At 48.7% G+C, this 17,623-nt stretch overlaps 1 protein-coding gene across 1 annotated transcript in view; it reads right to left on the reverse strand.

The window, feature by feature from the left end:
- The window catches only part of TEKT5 (tektin 5), a 51,364-nt gene extending 36,152 nt beyond the window's left edge, over positions 1-15,212 (reverse strand). Inside the window, exons 1-4 of the mRNA XM_055561713.1 lie at positions 14,637-15,212; positions 8,880-8,963; positions 7,765-7,835; positions 4,006-4,149 (exon numbers count right to left, since the gene is read on the reverse strand). Coding sequence (XP_055417688.1) covers positions 4,006-4,149; positions 7,765-7,835; positions 8,880-8,963; positions 14,637-15,212 — 875 coding nt within the window. The remainder of the gene's footprint in view (positions 1-4,005; positions 4,150-7,764; positions 7,836-8,879; positions 8,964-14,636) is intronic.
- Between the last annotated feature and the right edge of the window lie 2,411 nt (positions 15,213-17,623).

The raw sequence follows: 17,623 nt of genomic DNA on the forward strand, positions 1-17,623 counted from the left end.
ACCAGGCTCCCCCGTCCCTGGGATTCTCCAGGCAAGAACACTGGAGTGGGTTGCCATTTCCTTCTCCAATGCATGAAAGTGAAAAGTGAAAGTGAAGTAGCTCAGTCGTGTCCGACTCTTAGCGACCCCATGGACTGCAGCCTACCAGGCTCCTCCGCCCATGGGATTTTCCAGGCAAGAGTACTGGAGTGGGGTGCCAAAATGTCTCTAGACACTACCAAATGTTCCTTGGAGGAGGAGGAACAATGACCCCTAGCTGAGCCACTGAGCTGATCCAAACCCTTCATTTACAGATAAGGCAACTGCAGCCTGGCTGGCTTCCTCAAAGGGCACTTGGTGAATTGCAAGAGGGGAGAGATCCCCTGGACGGTTCTTTTCTTTAACCTTCCCTCCTTCTCCACCAAAAACATAGATTCAAGAAGGGGACATCAGGCATGTTGCTGGCTGCAGGGCCCCTTCCATTCAGGGATGAGCCTGTGGCCACGCTACTTGCACTGACTTATTCACTCAGCAGATGTTCTCTGAACACCTACCACACGCCAAGACTTTTTCCAGTCACCTGGGATAGAGCGGGTGACATCCTCGTCCTCATGGTGATGAATTTCCAGGGGAGGGAGACAGACAATAAATTAATAAGATGTTTACACCTGGTGTTACGTGCTGGGAAGGAATTTAGAAGCAGAATGAGGAAGAGAGACAAGTAGAGTGGGTCCTTATGTGTCAGTCTAGGTCATAAAAGGAAACAGATGGAATTTATACTCAGAGAACACTGAGGGGCTCATAGATTAGCGAGGGCACAAAGTTGTCACCACCCCAGCTGTGAAAGGAAAAGAGAGGAAGCCATGGAGAATAAATCCTCAACATCCTTCTCCTTCATCTCCTTCTGGTGACCCCCTTATTGGCTGAACCCTGCTGGGAACCAGATGGCAAACACCCAGGAAAGGCAGTTTGTAGAGGGCACACTCCTCTATCGGACTCACACCAGGGCAGCTAGAGAATGGATCTGGAAGGATGAAGAAAGCTCAGGCTACATTAGAAAAGGCAGGCTGGGAAGGCTTCTTGGAGGCAGTGGCACATAAGGGATTCAGTTTAGGGAAGAGAAAGTTCTTCCCGGTTGAGTATGTAAATCCGTGCAATAAGAGTTTTCTCCTCCGGGAAGCCTTTGAGAAAGAGAGACACATACACATGTTCCTTTGAGCTGACTTCAGTCCCTGGGTAAACCAGATTAGATACATTTTTGAGGTCTTTTCTAGCCGGGAAGTCTCCAGTTCTTAAAATAAGGCAGATTTTTATTCTCAGACAGCAGGAAAAAAGAGATTCAATCATCTGAAATAGAAGGCTCTTTCAGGACATTTTAAAGCACTTAGACTGCATGGTCACTAGAAATATTTTAAAAAGCATACAACATGTGCTTGTTTTGTCTGGCTTTTGCAGGAGTTAAAATCAAACTTCTGGAGAGGTCTCGGCTTCTAGAGATGTGAGAGGCCACTGAGTCTGATCCAGAGCTTTCATCCAACAGAGACTTAAGGCTCAGAGAGGTGAAGTGTCTTCCCCAAGGTCACACAGCTACTCACCATCAATCAAGGAAGGAGGAGGCACCAAAGAGAGCAGAGAACCACCCGCAGATGGACTCTGAGGGTACCTGCTGCTGCTCAGTGGGATGCTATCAAAGTCAAGGGCAGCAGCGGCAAAACCCCCCTCCCCAGGAGCAGACAGCTGAGCTCCGCAGGGAAAATAGCCCATTTACTCACACTCTCCCTGGGGTGGGGGGGTTTGCCACGGCAGCCTGTCTCCTCACGGGTAGCATGCCTCAGGAGTGGGGGAACGTGCCTTCTGGAGCCTGTGTCCTCTAAAAACAGGAGGACACAGCAGGCTTTGCTGGGAAGGCAGGAACGCGCAGTGGTAAAACAGGGTCCCAGTGTCCCACGTGACTCAGACTGAGGCTCTGCCACTTGCTGTGTGAGCTTGGACCAGTCACTATACCTCTCTGAGTCTCAGGCTCCTCATTGTGAAATGGGGATAAAAATTGTACCTTCCCTGGAGGCTGCTGACTGACTAAATGTGAGACCCCCTATCATGGCACCTGACAATAGAAAGCACTTGATAAATGTTTATTTTTCATGAGATGCTCTGGAGAGGCTCAGCACAGTGCCCAGCCTATAGCAAACAGCGGGTAAAAGGCAACGGCTAGCATCTTCATCCACATCATCCAAGGTGATGAGAAATTCCATGAACAGCGTTACGGCAATGCAAACTCCAAACGTGCTGTGACCTACCGAGACATGGCCTCACCTTAGGAAACCCCACTGGGACTTTCCCTGGTGGTCCAGTGGTTAAGACTCTGTGCTACCAATGCAGGGGGGCCTGGGTTTGATCCCTGGTTGTGGAACTAGGATCCCACGTGCAGCCAGGTGTGGCAAAAAAAAAAAAAAAACCCACATACAAAGCCTCGAGTTAGCACATCTAGGGAGCAGTTAGTCACCCCAAATGGCATCTCTGGCTTTCCAGCTGGAGTCACTGGAATAGCAGACTCCTTGAAATAGCAGACCGCTCGTGGGCATGAAAATCAGTCTCCACCAACCAGCCTGGCTGCCCAGCTTCCAGGAAGGCATTTACTTGGGAAGGGAACCTTCCAGATTCCCTGTCCAAATGGGCAGCTGTGGCTGAAGGGACTGGGCCCCCCTCAAAGCCTTGTTCACCTTGCCACCGCCGTGGGGAAGTCAAATTTGCCCAGACAAGGAGAAGGGCCCCTGGAAGTTGTCATTGCAGGAAACCCCAAAGGGTTCTTTCAATAGCTGCATGTTTAATACAATCCAGAAAGCGACCCCAGCATGAGCCAAGGGTCCCTTCCTTCTCTCCTCTCCCTCCCTCCTCCCTTTCATTCTTTTTCTTAGTCAACAGACACTTATTGCACACTGACTATGTGAAAAGCACAATTCTATGTGCTAGAGGGTTTTTTTCTTGAAGGAAATCCAAGAGAGACCCCATCCTCTGCGTGCACCCAGAGCATCTCTCTCTCCGTCCGTCGTTATCCCAGGCCTCAAACTACCAATGGGGAAAGCTCACTTTCATTTTCAAGCAATTCCGTGATGCTGGGACCTATTTTATGGTTGTTGTGACAAGAAAATCAGGTCACACAGCAAGCGCTCAATAAATGTTAGCCATCATCATTCTTGACGCAAGGATCTGTGCTCGGCGCCTCAGACGCCCACCTTTCCACTCTCACAGAAACTCTGGGAGGTGGATGTTATTTTTATTCCAGTGGTAGAGGCGGGGAAATGGAGCCCAGAGAGATTAAGTCCTTTGTCCTGAGGGTTAATTGAAGCCTGGATCTGAAACCAGGCAACCTGGCTCCAGAATCCACTCTTTTTTTTTTAAGCTTTTTATATTATTTTTGGCTACACAGTGAGGCATGTGAGATCTTAGTTCCCCATCCAGGGACTGAACCCTCACCCCCTGCATCGAAAGCATGGAATTTTAGGCCCTGGAAGTCCCAGAACTCACACTTAACCAGAGTGGGCAGGCATCAATTGGCTCTCCCAACCAAGCTTTTGTTCCTCCTCCTCCTGGTTAAAGCCATCTTGTCTTGTAATTTGTTCAGTGCACCTGCCAATCCAGGTACCCCAAGAGCAGCGGCTGTGGGACCCTCACAAGCCAATCAGCTGTGCTCCCTTCCTGGAACTTGGATCTTGGTGAAGTGGGCAAGACAGTGGTGCTCCAACACCAAAGCCGATTAGCTCATTCAGGCTTCCAGAACTTCCCCCTCCAGCCTTCCCCTGGAGCCTCAGGCTCCCTGACAGCCTTCCAGTAAATTCCATCATAGCTTAGCCAGAATCGGATTCTGTGGCATGCAACTGAATTCAACCCACGACCCATTCAGCCCACGGCTCCACACTTGACTGGGGCCTGATGCCCCTTTTCCGTTCCTTGGCAGGAGTGGACCCAAAGCTCCCTCGTGGCTCCCCTCGGGCACAGCCAGGTGGGGACTGAGAGCCCGGTACTTACGTGCCATCAATTTTCTCCACCCCGTGGAAGAAGCTGATGCAGTCTGATGTGTTCCGTAGGTTAAGGCACTTCTCATCAATGAACTCGGCCGAGTTTTTGTCCTCGAGGTCCCTCTCCAGGGCATGCTGAGCATCTCGGTTATCACTAGGAGGCAAGGACATGTCCCTAGATTGTGCTCCCACCCAGAGTCCCTCACCCAGGGTCACAGGGGAGGTCAGTGCAGAGCCAGCTGGAAACCGAGTCTCTGGACCCCAGGAGGATGTCCTGTCCACCCCCAGTAACTTCCAGCCCTCTTCCCACCTTAAGGCCCCACCACACACCCAGGGCCTCCTCCCACTCTCCCTCCCATCCCCCCAGTCCAAACAGACCTGTTGTCACTTAGAACAGGAGAGAGTAAACATTTATTGTAAAGGGTCAAATACTATATATTTTAGGTTTGGCAGGTCATGTGGTCTCTGTTGCAACTAACTGCTCAACTATGTAGGAAAACAGTCATAGATAATCTGTAAATGAATGGTCATTGCTGGGTTCCAATAAAACTTTATTGGCAAAAACAGATGGTGGGCCAGTTCTGGCCCTCCGACTGTAGTTTGCTGACCTAAGGCTTCAAAAACAGGTCAGGAGCAAAGAAATTAAATCCTCACGCTGGGTCCCCACCCATCAGGATGCACAGAGAGTCATGTTGGGGCAGGTAGAGCCCTACTAGGGCGCTTGGGGCCATTGGAATTGGCAAAGCCATGGAGAAATGGGGCCCCATCCTACCCTATGAACCAGAATGTGAAGACAGACCAGAATGGGATACTTCTTTGGTGGTCCAGTGGTTAAAACCCATACTTGCACTGCAGAAGGCATGGGTTCCGATCCCCAGTCTGGGAAATAAGATCCCACATGCACCTTTGTGACCCCATGGACTATATAGCCCACCAGGCTCCTCTGTCCATGGAATTCGCCAGGCAAAAATACTGGAGTTGATAGCCATTCCCTTCTCCAGGGGATCTTCCCGACCCAGGGATCAAACCCAGGTCTCCTGCATTATGGGCAGATTCTTTACCATCTGCATCACGAGAGAAGCCCCTTTCACTTTCATGCCACATGGCAAGGCCAAAAGATTAAAAAAAAAAAAAAAAAAAAGACCAGAATGTAGGAGAGACGCATACCAGAGCATCAGAGGAGGACCTGGTGCCTCAGACTCACGGGTTAGTCGGTCCAGCTCCTGGCCCCAGCTAATGAGGCCCAGGGAAGGAGAGGGCAGCCCGTCACCCCCAGTAGGAGATTCTGGCCAGTGCCAAAGCTTGTCCTACCATTGGCCCACCGGGAAAAGCCTGAACTTGGCTCCTGCCCAGTCAGGAAAGCCTTTTCTGCTTTGCTGGGGCATCTGGCGAGGTGAGGACTCAACCCTGCCCAGATGCAGGCCTCAGGCCTCGTTTAGAAAACCTTGAGTCCACAGCCCAGCACCTGCTCAGGGCCAGGGTGGCCCCAGGTGGGTCAGCGATAGAGCCTTCCCACGGGGTCAGGGCATACTGAGTTCTGATCCTCTGATGAGGCTGCGGCCAGTTCTTGGTTAGCCGGGCTGCCCTGGCCGCCCAAGCCACCGCCCTCTGAGATGACAGGCATCCTCTGACACGCGGGCTGCTGCCCAAGGTCAAAGGGCCTCTCTCCAGGGTGAGTGGACCTCTGATCCTGGCAAAGAGCAGAGTCCCATCCACCTGCTCTCATCTCCCCCAGACTTGCGCTGCCTCAACGGCTTCCCTCCCAGCCTCTCCTGTTCTCTTTTGCTCTTTCTCCGTGTCTGTCTTTTCCAGCTCTCTCAGTCTTGATTTTTCTGTTTGTCCGGCATGTCTATGTCCCTCTCTGGCCCTCTGTCTCTCTGCTCCTCATCTCTCTCTGTTTACAGCTTCATGTCTTTCTCTTTCTGTCTCTCTCTCCCTCTGACACCAGCTCTCGCTCTGTCTCTCTCATGCTGTGTCTCCCAGTCAAGGAGACCACGCTGGTCATTCTAGTTTTCCTGCACAAGCAGCCCTCCACTCACTCCAGTTTCAAGATTTCTCTTCCAGGGTCCAGTTCCCCAATTTCAAGTCTTGGATTTTGTTCACTTTTTCGGCTCAAACTGTCCCATTTCCCAAACTAGAGGCCTCCTGTCCCTCTGACACAGAATTTTGTCACAGCCTCAAGACAACCACAAATGCAAAAGCATGCTCCTTTGCTGGGAGAAAAAAAAAAAATAGGCAATCATAAACATAAGGGCAGGGCTTCCCAGGTGACTCTGTGGTAAAGTATCTGCCTGCCAATGCAAGAGATGTATGAGACTCGGGTTCAATCCCTGGGTCAGGAAGATCCCCTAGAGAAGGAAATGGCAACCCACTCCAGAATTCTTACCTGGGAAATTCCATGGACAGAGGAGCCTGGTGGGCTACAGTCCAGTGGGATCTCATACGAGTCGGATACAACGTAGCAACTCAACAACATCAACAAACATAAAGGTAAGAAAAATCCAATAAAGACATTTGCTGCCCAAAGAATTCTCTTTGTTAAAACTTTCCTGTTCTAAATACAACTACTGAAGCCTTTTTAAAAGGTTAGTTAATTTATAGACAAATATTAGGCAAATTTAGTCCAAGCAATAGATGAACTGACAGAAATCAGGACAAAGGCACAAATATGGTATTCAACTCTCCTTTTATCCATTCAGCTGGCGCCTCAGTCACTGCTCTATTTGCATCTCATTTTGACGTTTCTCCACCTCTGAGGTCTCCCTGAGTCTTCCCAACTCCTCTGTCCCTGACTGCACCCTTAGATCTGCAGGTAGCTTTTCGACATTGCCCTGGATGACATTTTATCCTGGACAATTCTCTCCAACTCTGTCACCCTTTTTACAGCCTCAGTGGGGTCAGGGAGCTGCTGTGTTTATCAGGTGGGGGTGACTGCTGTTTCTGGGGATACAGTGGACCAGGGCACCAAGCTCCCAGACCCTTTAGCATCCCATACAGGCTGCCCACTTGCCCTACACAGCAGGAAGCGGCAGTCCTGGCAAGGTTGCCAGCCCATCTAAATGACGAATGGAGAAACCAGTAGAACAGCCTGCCCTGCAAGTGCCCAGCTCAAGAGCCAGGCTGCTACCTCCAGGCGATCTGAGTGCCAAGGGCTCAACTATGAATCTCACAAGTCCTGTAAAACTCAAGCCTCCCCTTCAATTATAGGGGGGCTGGGGGGTTCGGGGTGGGGTGGTTCCTGGCTTGTCATGACACCAGGTGCATAATCTTCCAACAAAAAAAAGCTGATTCCTTTGAAGACTCAAAGGAATGATGGCTCAAGGCGTCCATCAGCTTCCTTCTGGAGATTCCCAGGTCCCCTCACCTTGATGGCCAATGCCACTCACTCTTGGATGTATCCCAAAGTTCACTACTCACATGGGGAAGCCACAGGCTAAGAGGACCCTCAGGGAGCCTAATTTCTTTTGCCAAAGGACTCACACTGCCAACAAGAACCACCAGTGATGTGCTGACTCATGAAAATCAATCAGTAGCATCCTATTGGTAGACCGAGATCACCCATGGGGGTAGTATTTACATCCCTGAAATTGACAAACGTGACAAATCAGGATTTCTCTCTTTTCCTGGAGAGAGCTGATTGTTAAACTCTTACCAACACACCACTGATCAAAAGAACCACATGGAGATGGGGGACCCTTCCGTCTTGCCCCCTAGAAACCTGGGATACCCCAAACAAACTCCAAGAGGAGGAGGAGAAAACAGCTCTTACCGCATCTGGATATCAATCCTTTGAGCTAGTTTTCTCATCTGTTCTTGGCAACATTTTATCATATCTACTTCCTGCAATGAAAGATGTCAGAAAGAGCTCAGAAACTCAGCACCCTGTCTCCCAGGCCAGCAACCTACCCACCACCTCTCACTGCCCACTCTCCATCCCATGAGGTGAAATGTCAGGGTGGAGTCCATTTCCAGCCTCAACCCACATGATCCCCTGGCCAGGCAACTGACAGTCGATTGTGGAAGCTGTACATTCTATGTGCCTCCTGTCCTTTCCTTTATATACCTCCAGAATAAAAGAAAATGCAGCACCTACTATGTGCCACGGGTCCATGCATAGAACATCTTATCATTGAATTAAATAATGCGTATGAAACGATATATGACAGTGTGTGACATGTAATAGGTGTTCAATAAACACTGGCTATTGGCTCAGATGGTAAAGCGTCTGTCTGCAATGCTGGAGACCCAGGTTCGATCCCTGGGTCAGGAAGATCCCCTGGAGAAGGAAATGGCAACCCACTCCAGTACTCTTGCCTGGAAAAATCCCATGGACAGAGGAGCCTGGTAGGCTACAGTCCATGGGGTCGCAAAGAGTCGGACACGACTGAGCAACTTTACTTTACTTTACTTTACTATCATGATAGGTGGAGCTAGTGGCAAAGAACACACCTGCCAATGCAGGAGATGCAAGAGACTCAGGTTTGATCCCTGGGTCAGGAAGATCCCCTGGAAGAGGGCATGGAAACCCTCTCCAATATTCTTGCCTGGAGAATCCCATGGACAGAGGAGCCTGGCGGGCTACCGGGTCCCAAAGAATGGGACACGACTGAAGTGACACCACAGCGCACACTATCATAATGCCCATTGTGGAGATGAAAAGACTGAGGGTCAAATGACCTCATCTCTCACTATTTCTAAATTGCAACCTAACCCCTGCCCCACTTTCTGAGTCCTAACTTTGCATGGCGTGTGGGGAGCTGGGGGGGGGGGGGGTGGGGGGGAACACATGTGGCTTCTACTCTTGACTGGCAGCTCAGAAACCTCTCTGACCAGTTGATCTTCCACTTCCCTTAGGGAGTTGGCCAGACCCAGGGGGCACTTTACCCGGATAAGATTTTTCTCCACGTTGTCATGGACCAAGTCAATCCCGATCCTTTTCTCTCGCTGGTACAGACACTCCAGGGCCACCTGCAGGGAGTGATGAGAAATCATGTGATCTCCCTGCGGCTGTTTGTAGACCCTGAGTGGAAGTGACTCGCTTATACCTTTGCCATGATCTGTTTCATTCCTGGGAAACCTGGATGTTCCATGGGGCCCCATTAGTGTGTGTTTGGCTGGGCTTCTGCCTCACCTTCTCCATCAGTGGGGGCTTTGAGATGCTGAGGGAGACGGGGAATGTGGAATACAAAAGGAGGGGGGCTGTGGGATGCTGAGATGGTACACAGGTGCAAAATTAGTGCACACCTCAAGTAGGTTGTGCTGGTTAAGTCAGCTCAACAAGTATAAAGCACTTAAAATACTGTCTGTAAGTATCACCGATGAGTACATATATGTGAAAACCCCTCTTTGGAGATCTCTAAATGGGGGGAGAGCTTTGGAAAGTGTCTGAGGCCAAGTGAGACCCAGGCAACCCTGCCACGTGGCCCTTACAAGCCATGAAAGATGTGACATGAGCAGAATGGAATAGAAGTCAGGGGAGCAGATGCTCAGAGCAGCTCCTGCAGCAACAGACAGAAAAAATGGTCACTGGCCACGGGCTTGTGATGTCACAAAGAGCATGGGAGGAGAAGGGGTCAGGGAGCATAGCAGGACATCTGGCATCGAGATGCAAAAACATCTGGGAACTCAGGAAGGAGGGGGAGGAGCCCTTGATTCCAGGAGAATTGACTGCCCCCTCCTCTCTGTGTCACCATCCATCAAGGTACTGGGGACACTGCAGTGAACTAAACAGACAGCCCTTGCTCATATGGAGTTCAAACAGAAGAGCAAGAACACAAACACACTTGAACACAGAAAGGAACTCAGTCATTTCTGACTCTGATGTGGGCTGGGATGAAAATAAGGGACTGTGAGTGGGTGGGGAAGGAACGACCAGGTGGTTAGGGAGGACTTCCCTAAGGAGGTGGCAGATCATGACTGAATTATGAGAAGCAGAAGAAATGAATTGCGATACTGTGCCAGGAAGCAGGAACAGCTGGTGCAAAGGCCCTGGGGTAGGAGGCACAGCAGACAGGAAGCACTGGGGCTGTGACAAGAAACTCGGATGTTAACCCCTCCGATGCATGAGGAAACCATTGAGGGGGTTTTAGTGGGCAGGTGCAGAGATCTAGTTTAATGTTTAAAATCATCCCTCTGGCTACTGTCTGGAAAATGGGTTGAAGGGAGCAGAAGTCAGGAGGCCAGGAAGGAGGCTGTCATCACGGTTCACTGAGAAGCACCCGGAATGAGGTGGTCAGCTTGGACTTGGAAACAAGTGCATAGAAGTAATATGTCTCTGGTCCCTGTGCCTCCATCTGGCTGTCACAGGGGGCCGTACATGATGAGGCAGAGCTGGGCTTTCCAGACAGGCTCGATGAGTGAGGAGGGTTGGAGGCAGTGGGGGGAGCACTGGATTTCGGGTGCTGCCCTGGATCTCTGAGCGGCAGTCCTTGCCCACTGTCCTTCCAGGTGGGCAACCTGGGGGTGTAGAGAAACAGCTGGGACCCCCACCACCCCATAGTGGTCAGAACCTGTTCCATGTCTCCAAGGGATCTGGAGGCAGAGCCCCTCAGGTGTCCCCATGCCTGACAAAGAGCAGATGCAGATGCAGGAGGTCGGCAGGCAGGATGTCTGCGTCCCCACGTGCTCCAGGAAGCAGCAGGACATTGTCTCGTGTGGCCAAGATAATCTTCCACAGCCCAAGGCGGATAATGCCAGTCCCTCCCCCCAAAATGTCCGGGTCAGGACCCAGGGACAAATTCTTAGTTACTCAGACTCCTCTGCAGCCAGGGAGCCTATAAGAGTTCTAGCAAATGGGCTAAACTCCAGGAAATGGTGAAGGACAGGGAAGCCTGACGTGCTGCAGTCCATGGGGTTGCAAAGAGTGGGACATAACACTTTCATTTCACTTTTCATAGACATACTGGTCCCTCGCAGCTGAACAGCAGTCCTTGCTGGAAAAGTGGACAGAAATCCCTACCCTCGAGGAGCCTATATTCTAGTGCACGGAGCGAAACAGTAAATAAGTAAAAAAACGTAAATTGTCTAGTATGTTAACAGGGTCTTAAGGGCTCGGAGAAAAATAAAGCAGTTAATTGAAACACGTCTTCTAAAAATCGTCACATACGTATACATACATGTGTGCTTGTGATGTCTTTATGAAGCACCTGTGATTCTGCTGTAACCTCGGGAGAAAGGAAATTCAGTCTGAGGAACCCTGATTACACTGGGATTATTGTCAACTGACTAAGTTATATATAACTTATATGTATATAATATGCATGTATGTATACATAATATATGTATGCATACATAATATATATACACAACAATATATATTATGTATATATGCATATGTATAAATGGGCTTCCCTCATAGCTTAGTGGTTAAGAATCCACCTGCAATGCAGGAGACCCCAGTTCAATTCCTGGGTCAGGAAGATCCCAGGGAGAAGGGATTGGCTTCCCACTCCAGTACTCATAGGCTTCCTTGGTGGCTCAGACAGTAAAGAATCTGCCTGCAATGTGGGAGACCTGGGTTCGATCCCTGGGTTGGGAAGATCCCTTGGAGGAGGGCATGGTAACCCACTCCAGTATTCTTGCCTGGAGAATCCCATGGACAGAGGAGCCTGGCAGGCTACAGTCCATGGGGTCGCAAAGAGTTGGACATGACTGAGCAACTAAGCGCACACACACACATATACATATGTTAATATATATACATATATATATATATACATTTAACTTAAAGCTGACTATAGATGATGATAGGAATCAGAGGAGTAAAATCAGTGAACGAAAATGGACTAGATGGGTGAATTTAACTCAGATGACCATTATATCTACTACTGTGGGCAAGAATCCCTTAGAAGAAATGGAGGAGCCATCATAGTCAACAAGAGTCTGAAATGCAGTACTTGGATGCGGTCTCAAAAATGACAGAATGATCTCTCTTCATTTCCAAGGCAAACCATTCAATATCAGAGTAATCCAAGTCTATGCCCCAACCAGTAATGCTGAAGAAGCTGAACAGACCTATGAAAACCTACAAGACCTTCTAGAACTAACACCCCAAAATGATGTCCTTTTCATTATAGGGGACTGGAATGCAAAACTAGGAAGTCAAAAAATACCTGGAATAGCAAGCAAATTTGGCCTTGGAGTACAGAATGAAGTGGGGCAAAGACTAATAGAGTTTGCCAAGAGAATGTACTGGTCATAGCAAACACCCTCTTCTAACAACACAAGAGAAGACTCTACACATGGACATCACCAGATGGTCAATACCAAAATCAGATTGATTATATTCTTTGCAGCCAAAGATGGAGAAGCTCTATGCAGTCAGCAAAAATAAGACCGGGAGCTGACTGTGGCTCACATCATGAACTCCTTATTGCCAAATTCAGACTGAAATCGAAGAAAGTAGGGGAAACCACTAGACCATTCAGGTATGACCTAAATCAAATCCCTTATGATTATACAGTGGAAGTGAGAAATAGATTCAAGAGATTAGATCTAATAGACAGAGTGCCTGAAGAACTATGAAAGGAGGTTTGTGACGTTGTACAAGAGGCAGGGATCAAGACCATCCCCAAGAAAAAGAAAAGAAAAAAGGCAAAATGGTTGTCTGAGAAGGACTTACAAATAGCTGTGGAAAGAAGAGAAGCAAAAGGCAAAGGAGAAAAGGAAAGATATAACCATTTGAATGCAGAGTTCCAAAGAATAGCAAGGAGAGATAAGCCTTCCTCAGCGATCAATGCAAAGAAATAGAGGAAAACAATAGAATGGGAAAGACTAGAGATCTCTTCGAGAAAATTAGATATACCAAAGGGAACATGTCATGCAAAGATGGACACAATAAAAGACAGAAATGGTATGGACCTAACAGAAGCAGAAGATATTAAGAAAAGGTGGCAAGAATACACAGAACTGTACAAAAAAGATCTTCATGACCCAGATAATCACGATGGTGTGATCACTCACCTAGAGCCAGACATTCTGGAATGCGAAGTCAAGTAGGCCTTAGGAAACATCACTATGAACAAAGCTAGTGGAGGTGATGGAATTCCAGTTGAGCTATTTCAAATCCTATTTCAAAAGATGATGCTGTGAAAGTGCTGCACTTAATGTGCCAGCAAATTTGGAAAACTCAGCAGTGGCCACAGGACTGGAAAAGGGCAGTTTTCATTTCGATCCCTAAAAAAGGCAATGCCAAAGAATGCTCAAACTACCACACAATTGCACTCATCTCACATGCTAGTTAAAGTAATGCTCAAAATTCTCCAAGCTAGGCTTCGAACTTCCAGATGTTCAAGCTGGACTTAGAAAAGACAGAGGAACCAGAGATCAAATTGCCAACATCCATTGGATCATCGAAAAAGCAAGAGAGTTCCAGAAAAACATCTATTTCTGCAATATTGACTATCCTAAAGCCTTTGACTGTGTGGATCACAACAAACTGTGGAAAAATCTTAAAGAGATGGGAATACCAGACCTCCTGACCTGCCTCCTGAGAAACCTGTATGCAGGTCAGGAAGCAACAGAACTGGACATGGAACAACAGACTGGTTCCAAATCAGGAAAGGAGTACATCAAAGCTGTATATTGTCACCCTGTTTATTTAACTTATATGCAGAGTTAACTTATCATGAGAAACTTATCATGAGTTAACTTATCATGAGAAACGCTGAGCTGGATGAAGCACAAGCTGGAATCAAGATTGCCGGGAGAAATATCAATAACCTAGGATATGCATATGACAACACACTTAGGACAGAAAGCAAAGAACTAAAAAGTCTCTTGATGAAAATGAAAGAGGAGAGTTAAAAAGTTGGCTTAAAGCTCAACATTCAGAAAACTAAGATCACAGCATCTGGTCCCATCACTTCATGGCAAATAGATGGGGAAACAGTGGAAACAGTGTCAGACTTTATTTTGGGGGGCTCCAAAATCACTGCAGATGGTGATTGCAGCCATGAAATTAAAAGATGCTTGCTCCTTGGAAGAAAAGCTATGACCAACCTAGACAGCATATTCAAAAGCAGAAACATTCCTTTGCCAACAAAGGTCCATCTAGTCAATAAGCTATGGTTTTTCCAGTAGTCATGTATGGATGTGAGAGTTAGACTATAAAGAAAGCTGAGCACCGAAGAATTGATGTTTTTGAACTGTGGTGCTGGAGAAGATTCTTGAGCGACCCTTGGACAGCGAGGAGATCCAGCCAGTCCATCCTAAGGGAAATCAGTCCTGAATGTTCATTGAAAGGACTGATGTTGAAGCTGAAACTCCCATACTTTGGCCACCTGATGTGAAGAACTGACTCATTGGAAAAGACCCTGATGCTGGGAAAGATTGAAGGCAGAAGGAGAAGGGGACAACAGAGGATGAAATGGTTGGATGGCATCACCGACTTGATGGACATGAGTTTGAGTAAATACCGGGAGTTGGTGATAGACAGGGAGGCCTGGGGTACCGCAGTCCATGGGGTCACAAAGAGTTGGACATGACTGAGCGACTAAACTGAACTCATAGATGATGATGCAGCTCAAACTGAGCTGCAAGATGCCTGTCACCTTGACCTTCACTCAAGGTGGGTGTGTGGGACTGTACTGCAGAGCTGATATCCCAGTCACCCCCAGGACCCCCTCCCTGCCCCATGCTCACCTGCAATGGACACCTCAGCTCCTCAGCCGCACACTCCAGCCGCCTCTTAATGGCATCCAAGCTGTGGTTCTCGTTCAGAAGTCTCTCCAGCTCGTAGTTCAGCTCCGACTTCCAGAAGCCGATGTCCGATAGCCTCTGGCCCAGGTTCCGGCAGGTCCCCTCCTGCATCTGGCGCGTCAGCTGATCCTTGTCCTGCATGAGCCGCATGCAGTCGCCTGTCATCCGGCCGGCCCAGAGCCGCGAGGCCTCAGCCCCACATAACTGCAGCCGGTTGGACTGGTCCCAGTCCTGGGGGCTGTAGCGACAGAAGAGGGCGGAGCGGACGGCTGGCAGGATGGTGGGCGGCCGCAGGGCGCTGCGGCGGGTGGCCCCCTCGTCCAGGCAGGTCTGGGCATTGGCCACCTTGTAGAAGAGGCTGGGTCTCCAAGCATTGAGGTAGCGGTGCCCTGGCAAGTAGTAGGGCTGGTAGCACTCCTGGACGGTCGGGCTGGATGCCACCGAGGGCAGCGCACTCCCACCACAGAGTTTCTTGGGACCACAGTAAGTGGCGGTCTGAGTCGTTCCAAGAAACTCCATCTTCCCCCATCAGCCCCGCTAGGGCAAAAGTCTACCCTGGGGAGGCCAGGGCACCGCAGGAAGGGGAAGGGGCTTCTCTTGGGGATGGGCAGGGCCTCTATGACTCGGCTCTGTTGTCATAAAGCCTGGGAGTGGTGCCCTCCTGGGCAGCCCCCCGGCCGCCCCCACCCCACACCAGCTCACTTACCCTTTGCTGGGGCCATAGCATCCCAATCCAAACACAGACAAACCAACCAACAACATGAATGAGTTTTTCTGTTTTACAAGAGTTGGAGGTGCAAGAAATGGCATTTGTATATTTTCAATAAATAATCAAATCTGCCTTTCCACACTTAACTCTGCCTATGGGAGAATGTGGTCCACTCCAGTACATCCAATCAACTCAGGGTCAAGGTGGTCAAGGCTAGTTGTTTCCCTTCTCTCTCTGTCCCCAGGATGGCACCAGAGTGGTCCATGCACATCATGGGATACCACTCAGGGCTAAAAAAACAGCATGAGCTCTTGGCACACACAAGAGCAGGAATGAATCTCAGATGGATTAAGCTCAGTGGAAGCAGCTAGACTCACATCCTGTATGATTCCATCTACATGACATTCTGGTAAAGGTAGATCTATATGGACAGAAGACAGATCGATGGTGCTGGCGGTAAGAGGGAGATTGACCAGAAGGGGAAGGAGAAAATTTGGGAACGATGACAGCACCATCCTGTATCTTGATGGTGATGGCGTTTATGCAACCATCTGTCAAAACCCCTAGAACCAGCCACTAAAAAGGGTTAAGCTCCAATACTTTGGGCACCTGATGGGAAAAACTGACTCACTGGAAAAAGACCCTGATGCTGGGAAAGATTGAAGGCAGGAGGAGAAGGGGACAACAGAGGATGAGACGGTTGGATGGCATCACCGATTCAATGGACATGAGTTTGAGCAGACTCTGGGAGATAGTGCAGGACAGCCTGGGGTCACTGCAGTCCATGGGGTCACAAAGAGTCAGACACAACTGAGCAACTGAGCAACAAAAAAAGGGATGGTTTTTACTGTATGTAAATTATACTTCAACAAACCTGAACCTAAGAAGGAAGGTGGGGGAGGAGGGGTTGTGAGCTCATTGGCAGGGCTCTGCCATGTCTGTTTGGCTTCTCCGTTAACTCCCAGCACCTGACACAGGACTAAATGGATGAATGGGAGTCTAGGTTGAGGGTTTTGTTATTCCATAAAAAGCATTCAACCTTCCGTTCTATACCAATACTTTTATTCCATCAAGAAACTTCCTCCCCTCCTTGGTTGGTGGGAGTGGCAATGAAGTCTCAAGATATTCGACAAGATCCCTTCTCCCTTGTGAGGGCTTCCCAGGTGGTGCCAGTGGTAAAGGACCCCCCTGCCAATTCAGGAGATGTAAGAGATGTGGGTTCAATCCCCGGGTCGGGAAGATCCCCTGGAGGAGGGCATGGCAACCCTCCCCAGTATTCTTGCCTGGGAAATCCCATGGACAGAGGAGCCTGGCGGGCTGCAGTCCATGGGGTTGCAGAGAGTCAGACATGACTGAAGTGACTTAGCACACACACGTAACCCTATTCTACTGATCGTATTCTTCCCTCTTTTGAAATGAAGAAGACAATACAGTCAACCCTCAAATGGTCCTTGTTAGTGGAGTGTGATGGTTAACGTGAATTTTCTCCCCAGTCACCTAAAACCTGGACTGAAAAATGTAGTGGGTACTAGATAACTAAGGCAGAGAGAAATATATTAAGCACCTCCGTATACATAGGGCTTCACATAAACTCATTTATTTCATTTCCACAGTGAGACTGTAAGAAAGCTTGAGATTCCCATCTTATAGGGTGGGCTTTGGGCTCCCTCTGGACCTAGAGTGCTTACCTTGCAGCATCATTAGAAATGGGACATCCCATCCAGGAAGTGTTTGTACATCGAAGAATTCCAAGAAATAGTCCAGAAAGATTCAGGGTATTTATAAAGCACTAAATGTTAATGGCAATAATATTAATGTGATCACGTATCTAAAAACATATATATATATATATATATACATTATACATATATATAATGGAATATTACTCAGCCATTAAAAAGAATGAAATAATACCATTTGCAGCAACATGGATGGACCTAGAGATGATTATACCAAGTGAAATGAGTCAGAGAAAGACAAATATCATATCAGTTCAGTTCAGTCACTCAGTCATGTTTGACTCTTTTTGACCCCATGAACCGCAGCACGCCAGGCCTCCCTGTCCATCACCAACTCCCAGAGTTCACCCAAACCCATGTCCATTGAGTCAGTGATGCTATCCAACCATCTCATCCTCTGTCGTCCCCTTCTCCTCCTGCCCTCAATCTTTCCCAGCATCAGGGTCTTTTCAAATGAGTCAGCTCTTTGCATCAGGTGGCCT

This window comes from Bubalus kerabau, chromosome 23 (genome assembly GCF_029407905.1).
Source record: "Bubalus kerabau isolate K-KA32 ecotype Philippines breed swamp buffalo chromosome 23, PCC_UOA_SB_1v2, whole genome shotgun sequence".
In the NCBI taxonomy this organism is placed as follows: domain Eukaryota; kingdom Metazoa; phylum Chordata; class Mammalia; order Artiodactyla; family Bovidae; genus Bubalus; species Bubalus kerabau.